Source organism: Oncorhynchus keta, chromosome 23, assembly GCF_023373465.1.
Source record: "Oncorhynchus keta strain PuntledgeMale-10-30-2019 chromosome 23, Oket_V2, whole genome shotgun sequence".
Taxonomy (NCBI): Eukaryota; Metazoa; Chordata; class Actinopteri; order Salmoniformes; family Salmonidae; genus Oncorhynchus; species Oncorhynchus keta.
Window position 1 is genome coordinate 17,743,914 of NC_068443.1, and position 7,893 is coordinate 17,751,806.

Genomic DNA, 7,893 nt, shown 5'->3' on the forward strand with positions numbered 1-7,893 from the left:
TTGTAGTTGTTTTCATTAGGGGAGGTTGTAGTTGTTTTCATTAGGGGAGGTTGTAGTTGTTTTCATTAGGTATGTTGTAGTTGTTTTCATTAGGTATGTTGTAGTTGTTTTCATTAGGTATGTTGTAGTTGTTTTCATTAGGTATGTTGTAGTTGTTTTCATTAGGGGAGGTTGTAGTTGTTTTCATTAGGTATGTTGTAGTTGTATTCATTAGGTATGTTGTAGTTGTATTCATTAGGTATGTTGTAGTTGCTTTCATTAGGTATGTTGTAGTTGTTTTCATTAGGTATGTTGTAGTTGTTTTCATTAGGTATGTTGTAGTTGTTTTCATTAGGTATGTTGTAGTTGTTTTCATTAGGTATGTTGTAGTTGTTTTCATTAGGTATGTTGTAGTTGTTTTCATTAGGTATGTTGTAGTTGTTTTCATTAGGTATGTTGTAGTTGTTTTCATTAGGTATGTTGTAGTTGTTTTCATTAGGTATGTTGTAGTTGTATTCATTAGGTATGTTGTAGTTGTTTTCATTAGGTATGTTGTAGTTGTATTCACTAGTGATGTTGTAGCTCATTTCCAAATATGCATTATGATGCGTTACCAGCTTAAAACATTTTTAAACAAAAATGACAATTATTATAATAACTGAGGCTATTTGCGTGATGAATAATTGTTTCCCAAACGTCCATAATCATCACAGCCCTAGCTATTTCTTTGTGTTGTTGTCTTGATTGGCTGTCTGTCTGCAGGGACTTCCTGCCCCGAGGCTCTGGGATCGTCACCCGCAGGCCCCTTGTCCTGCAGCTCATCAGTGCCAATGCAGGTAACACACGTGCTCGCACACACACATTCATGCACGCACGCACGCATGCTTGCACGCACGCACGCACGCACGCTTGCTTGCACGCACACACACACACACACGCACGCACGCACGCACGCACGCACACACACACACACACACACACACACACACACACACACACACACACACACACACACACACACACACACACACACACACACACACACACACACACACACACCAGACACACACACACATACCTATCTGCATCTTTCTTCACAGAATGGGCAGAGTTCTTACACTGCAAAGGGAAGAAATTCACTGACTTCGATGAGGTTCGCCAGGAGATTGAGGCGGAGACTGACCGCATTACTGGGGCCAATAAGGGCATATCTCCCGTCCCCATCAACCTGCGCGTCTACTCCCCACATGGTACACATACCTAACCCCTCATCCATCCTCTTTCTCTCTCTTACTCTCTCTCCCTCTCCCTCCCCCTCTTTTATCTCTCTCTCTCCCTCTCATATATATCTCTGTGCTCTCCTTCCCTACTGTGTGTTCATTAATATTCACTATAAGATGTGTCCTCTCTCTCCTTTCCCCCCTGCCTGCAGTGCTGAACCTGACCCTGATTGACCTGCCAGGCATCACCAAGGTGCCCGTGGGGGACCAGCCAGTGGACATTGAGCAGCAGATCAGAGACATGATCATGCAGTTCATCTGCAGGGAGAGCTGTCTCATCCTGGCTGTCACTCCGGCCAACTCTGACCTGGCCAACTCAGACGCCCTCAAACTGGCCAAAGACGTTGACCCCCAGGGTAAGATTGATCATATTGCTATATCACATTATGAGGTTAGCTGATATTTTAAACACCTATCCAGACGTTGAGAGATCTCGCAGGCATCTGCAATTAAGTCAGCCATGAACGTGGTCTTTGTGTTGTGACTGACTTCTGCCTTTGCCCCTTACCCTTTGACCTCTGACACCAGGCCAGCGGACCATAGGAGTGATCACCAAGCTGGATCTGATGGATGAGGGAACAGATGCCAGGGAAGTCCTGGAGAACAAGCTGCTGCCCCTAAGGAGAGGTGGGACATCGCTTTCTCTCTGTCTCTTACTCACTGTTTCTCTGTCTTTCTACCAATCTCTCTCTTTCTTTGTCCCTCGTTCTCCATCTCTATGTCCACCGATCTACTTCAGTCATCTTTGGGATCAGCTTTTCTGTTCTATCCTCCGCACTCGCCTTACATTTAGGTCCCATTTTATTGTATCACAGTCATGTCTTTTCCATCATCCCGTCTGTCTGTGTGTGTTGCCAGGATGGATTAGAGTGGTTTCACACTGCCCATCTGTGTGTGTTGCCAGGTTATATTGGAGTGGTTTCACACTGCCCATCTGTGTGTGTTGCCAGGTTATATTGGAGTGGTTTCACACTGCCCATCTGTGTGTGTTGCCAGGTTATATTGGAGTGGTTTCACACTGCCCATCTGTGTGTGTTGCCAGGTTATATTGGAGTGGTTTCACACTGCCCATCTGTGTGTGTTGCCAGGTTATATTGGAGTGGTTTCACACTGCCCATCTGTGTGTGTTGCCAGGTTATATTGGAGTGGTTTCACACTGCCCATCTGTGTGTGTTGCCAGATTATATTGGAGTGGTTTCACACTGTCCATCTGTGTGTGTTGCCAGGTTATATTGGAGTGGTTTCACACTGCCCATCTGTGTGTGTTGCCAGGTTATATTGGAGTGGTTTCACACTGTCCATCTGTGTGTGTTGCCAGGTTATATTGGAGTGGTTTCACACTGCCCATCTGTGTGTGTTGCCAGGTTATATTAGAGTGGTTTAACACTGCCCATCTGTGTGTGTTGCCAGGTTATATTGGAGTGGTTTCATACTGCCCATCTGTGTGTGTTGCCAGGTTATATTGAGTGGTTTCATACTGCCAATCTGTGTGTGTTGCCAGGTTATATTGGAGTGGTTTCACACTGCCCATCTGTGTGTGTTGCCAGGTTATATTGGAGTGGTTTCACACTGCCCATCTGTGTGTGTTGCCAGGTTATATTGGAGTGGTTTCACACTGCCCATCTGTGTGTGTTGCCAGGTTATATTGGAGTGGTTTCATACTGCCCATCTGTGTGTGTTGCCAGGTTATATTGGAGTGGTTTCACACTGTCCATCTGTGTGTGTTGCCAGGTTATATTGGAGTGGTTTCACACTGCCCATCTGTGTGTGTTGCCAGGTTATATTGGAGTGGTTTCACACTGCCCATCTGTGTTTGTTGCCAGGTTATATTGGAGTGGTTTCACACTGCCCATCTGTGTGTGTTGCCAGATTATATTGGAGTGGTTTCACACTGTCCATCTGTGTGTGTTGCCAGGTTATATTGGAGTGGTTTCACACTGCCCATCTGTGTGTGTTGCCAGGTTATATTGGAGTGGTTTCACACTGTCCATCTGTGTGTGTTGCCAGGTTATATTGGAGTGGTTTCACACTGCCCATCTGTGTGTGTTGCCAGGTTATATTAGAGTGGTTTAACACTGCCCATCTGTGTGTGTTGCCAGGTTATATTGGAGTGGTTTCATACTGCCCATCTGTGTGTGTTGCCAGGTTATATTGGAGTGGTTTCATACTGCCCATCTGTGTGTGTTGCCAGGTTATATTGGAGTGGTTTCACACTGCCCATCTGTGTGTGTTGCCAGGTTATATTGGAGTGGTTTCACACTGCCCATCTGTGTGTGTTGCCAGGTTATATTGGAGTGGTTTCACACTGCCCATCTGTGTGTGTTGCCAGGTTATATTGGAGTGGTTTCATACTGCCCATCTGTGTGTGTTGCCAGGTTATATTGGAGTGGTTTCACACTGTCCATCTGTGTGTGTTGCCAGGTTATATTGGAGTGGTTTCACACTGCCCATCTGTGTGTGTTGCCAGGTTATATTGGAGTGGTTTCACACTGTCCATCTGTGTGTGTTGCCAGGTTATATTGGAGTGGTTTCACACTGCCCATCTGTGTGTGTTGCCAGGTTATATTGGAGTGGTTTCACACTGCCCATCTGTGTGTGTTGCCAGGTTATATTGGAGTGGTTTCACACTGCCCATCTGTGTGTGTTGCCAGGTTATATTGGAGTGGTTTCACACTGCCCATCTGTGTGTGTTGCCAGGTTATATTGGAGTGGTTTCACACTGTCCATCTGTGTGTGTTGCCAGGTTATATTAGAGTGGTTTCACCCTGCCCATCTGTGTGTGTTGCCAGGTTATATTGGAGTGGTTTCACACTGCCCATCTGTGTGTGTTGCCAGGTTATATTGGAGTGGTTTCACACTGCCCATCTGTGTGTGTTGCCAGGTTATATTGGAGTGGTTTCACACTGCCCATCTGTGTGTGTTGCCAGGTTATATTGGAGTGGTTTCACACTGCCCATCTGTGTGTGTTGCCAGGTTATATTAGAGTGGTTTAACACTGCCCATCTGTGTGTGTTGCCAGGTTATATTGGAGTGGTTTCACCCTGCCCATCTGTGTGTGTTGCCAGGTTATATTAGAGTGGTTTCACACTGCCCATCTGTGTGTGTTGCCAGGTTATATTAGAGTGGTTTCACACTGCCCATCTGTGTGTGTTGCCAGGTTATATTGGAGTGGTTTCACCCTGCCCATCTGTGTGTGTTGCCAGGTTATATTGGAGTGGTTTCACACTGTCCATCTGTGTGTGTTGCCAGGTTATATTAGAGTGGTTTCACCCTGCCCATCTGTGTGTGTTGCCAGGTTATATTGGAGTGGTTTCACACTGCCCATCTGTGTGTGTTGCCAGGTTATATTGGAGTGGTTTCACCCTGCCCATCTGTGTGTGTTGCCAGGTTATATTGGAGTGGTTTCACACTGCCCATCTGTGTGTGTTGCCAGGTTATATTGGAGTGGTTTCACACTGTCCATCTGTGTGTGTTGCCAGGTTATATTAGAGTGGTTTCACCCTGCCCATCTGTGTGTGTTGCCAGGTTATATTGGAGTGGTTTCACACTGCCCATCTGTGTGTGTTGCCAGGTTATATTGGAGTGGTTTCACACTGCCCATCTGTGTGTGTTGCCAGGTTATATTGGAGTGGTTTCACACTGCCCATCTGTGTGTGTTGCCAGGTTATATTGGAGTGGTTTCACACTGCCCATCTGTGTGTGTTGCCAGGTTATATTAGAGTGGTTTAACACTGCCCATCTGTGTGTGTTGCCAGGTTATATTGGAGTGGTTTCACCCTGCCCATCTGTGTGTGTTGCCAGGTTATATTAGAGTGGTTTCACACTGCCCATCTGTGTGTGTTGCCAGGTTATATTTGAGTGGTTTCACACTGCCCACCTGTGTGTGTTGCCAGGTTATATTGGAGTGGTTTCACCCTGCCCATCTGTATGTGTTGCCAGGTTATATTGGAGTGGTTTCACACTGTCCATCTGTGTGTGTTGCCAGGTTATATTAGAGTGGTTTCACCCTGCCCATCTGTGTGTGTTGCCAGGTTATATTGGAGTGGTTTCACACTGCCCATCTGTGTGTGTTGCCAGGTTATATTAGAGTGGTTTCACCCTGCCCATCTGTGTGTGTTGCCAGGTTATATTGGAGTGGTTTCACACTGCCCATCTGTGTGTGTTGCCAGGTTATATTGGAGTGGTTTCACACTGCCCATCTGTGTGTGTTGCCAGGTTATATTGGAGTGGTTTCATACTGCCCATCTGTGTGTGTTGCCAGGTTATATTGGAGTGGTTTCACACTGCCCATCTGTGTGTGTTGCCAGGTTATATTGGAGTGGTTTCACACTGCCCATCTGTGTGTGTTGCCAGGTTATATTAGAGTGGTTTCACACTGCCCATCTGTGTGTGTTGCCAGGTTATATTGGAGTGGTTTCACACTGCCCATCTGTGTGTGTTGCCAGGTTATATTGGAGTGGTTTCACACTGCCCATCTGTGTGTGTTGCCAGGTTATATTGGAGTGGTTTCATACTGCCCATCTGTGTGTGTTGCCAGGTTATATTGGAGTGGTTTCACCCTGCCCATCTGTGTGTGTTGCCAGGTTATATTGGAGTGGTGAACCGCAGTCAGAAGGACATTGATGGAAAGAAGGACATCAAGATGGCTATGGCTGCTGAGAGGAAGTTCTTCCTCACTCACCCGGCCTACAGACACATGGCCGAAAAGATGGGCACCCCGTGCCTACAGAAAGTCCTCAACCAGGTAGGCTAACCAACAGACTGCAGACTGACCAGGTTATGAACCGTAACTGAGCCTCTCCTACAGGTTATTACATCCTTGCTAATCATCCTAAAGCCCAGCATAATAGGCTTGCTTAGCGACATTATATTTAGGGTACTTTTTGTGTTGTGTTGCCATAGCAATTGACCAACCACATCCGCGACACGCTGCCGGCGTTCCGTAGCAAGCTGCAGACCCAGCTTCTGTCTCTGGATAAGGAGGCCGAGGAGTACCGAGGATACCGCCCTGATGACCCGGGACGTAAGACCAAGCAACTGCTGCAGTGAGTTCCACACTCACTATCAGGGTTTGGGTCAATTGTGTTTTGATTCAGTATATTCAGTAAATCAACTGTAATTCCAATTTAAATTGTGTGTGTAGGATGGTGCAGCAGTTCTCCGTGGACTTTGAGAAGCGCATCGAGGGCTCTGGGGACCAGGTGGATACTGTAGAGCTCTCTGGTGGAGCCAAGATCAACCGTATCTTCCACGAGAGATTCCCTTTCGAACTGGTTAAGGTTAGATAGCTGGCGGATGCATATCTTGTTTCCTGGGGTGCTAGGCTGAAAAACAGTCTCTCAATCTCATTCTCAATCTCTCTTTCTCTCTATTTCTCTCTCTGTCAGATGGAATGTGATGACAAGGAGATGCGGCGGGAGATCAGCTACGCCATCAAGAACATTCACGGTATCAGGTGGGTGTTTGTTTACCACTCTCATACCACCTCCACCTCTCACTCTCAAATCAAATCAAACTTTATTTGTCACGTGCGCCGAATACAACGGGTGTAGACCTTACAGTGAAATGCTTACTTACAGGCTCTAAACAATAGTGCAAAAAAGGTATTAGGTGAACAATAGGTAAGTAAAGAAATAAAAACAACAGTAAAAAAATGTAAAAAATAACAGTAGCGAGACTATAAAAATAGCGAGGCTATAAAAATAGCGAGGCTACATACAGACACCGGTTAGTCAGGCTGATTGAGGTAGTATGTACATGTAGATATGGTTAAAGTGACTGCATATATGATGAACAGAGAGTAGCAGTAGCGTAAAAGAGGGGTTGGCAGGTGGTGGGTGGGACACAATTCAGATAGCCCCGTGAGCCAATGTGCGCGAGCACTGGTTGGTTGGGCCAATTGAGGTAATATGTACATGAATATACAGTGGGGCAAAAAAGTATTTAGTCAGCCACCAATTGTGCAAGTTCTCCCACTTAAAAAGATGAGAGAGGCCTGTAATTTTCATCATAGGTACACTTCAAGAGACAATGCATATAGTCCGGGTAGCCATTTCATCAACTGTTCAGGAGTCTTATGGCTTGGGGGTAAAAACGGTTGAGAAGCCTTTTTGTCCTAGACTTGGCACACCGGTACCTCTTGCCATGCGGTAGTAGAGAGAACAGTCTATGACTGGGGTGGCTGGGGTCTTTGACAATTTTTAGGGCCTTCCTCTGACACCGCCTGGTGTAGAGGTCCTGGATGGTAGGCAGCTTGGCCCCAGTGATGTACTGGGCCGTACGCACTACCCTCTATGGTGCAGTCGGAGGCCGAGCAATTGCCATACCAGGCAGTGATGCAACCAGTCAGGATGCACTCGATTTTGCAGCTGTTTAACCTTTTGAGGATCTCAGGACCCATGCCAAGTCTTTTTAGTTTCCTGAGGAGGAATAGGCTTTGTCGTGCCCTCTTCACGACTGTCTTGGTGTGTTTGGACCATTCCAGTTTGTTGGTGATGTGGACACCAAGGAACTTGAAGCTCTCAACCTGCTCCACTACAGCCCCGTCGATGAGAATGGGGAGTGCTCAGTCCTCCTTTTCATGTTGTCCACAATCATCTCCATAGTCTTGGTTACTTTGAGGGATAGGTTGTTA

General features: G+C 46.4%; 1 protein-coding gene across 1 annotated transcript in view; it reads left to right on the forward strand.

Moving 5' to 3' along the window:
- LOC118376368 (dynamin-3-like) overlaps positions 1-7,893 on the forward strand; it is a 53,922-nt gene that overhangs the window by 21,090 nt on the left and 24,939 nt on the right. The window contains exons 3-10 of the mRNA XM_052476688.1: positions 742-815; positions 1,080-1,229; positions 1,412-1,615; positions 1,788-1,886; positions 5,843-6,003; positions 6,162-6,304; positions 6,403-6,538; positions 6,647-6,714. Coding sequence (XP_052332648.1) covers positions 742-815; positions 1,080-1,229; positions 1,412-1,615; positions 1,788-1,886; positions 5,843-6,003; positions 6,162-6,304; positions 6,403-6,538; positions 6,647-6,714 — 1,035 coding nt within the window. The remainder of the gene's footprint in view (positions 1-741; positions 816-1,079; positions 1,230-1,411; positions 1,616-1,787; positions 1,887-5,842; positions 6,004-6,161; positions 6,305-6,402; positions 6,539-6,646; positions 6,715-7,893) is intronic.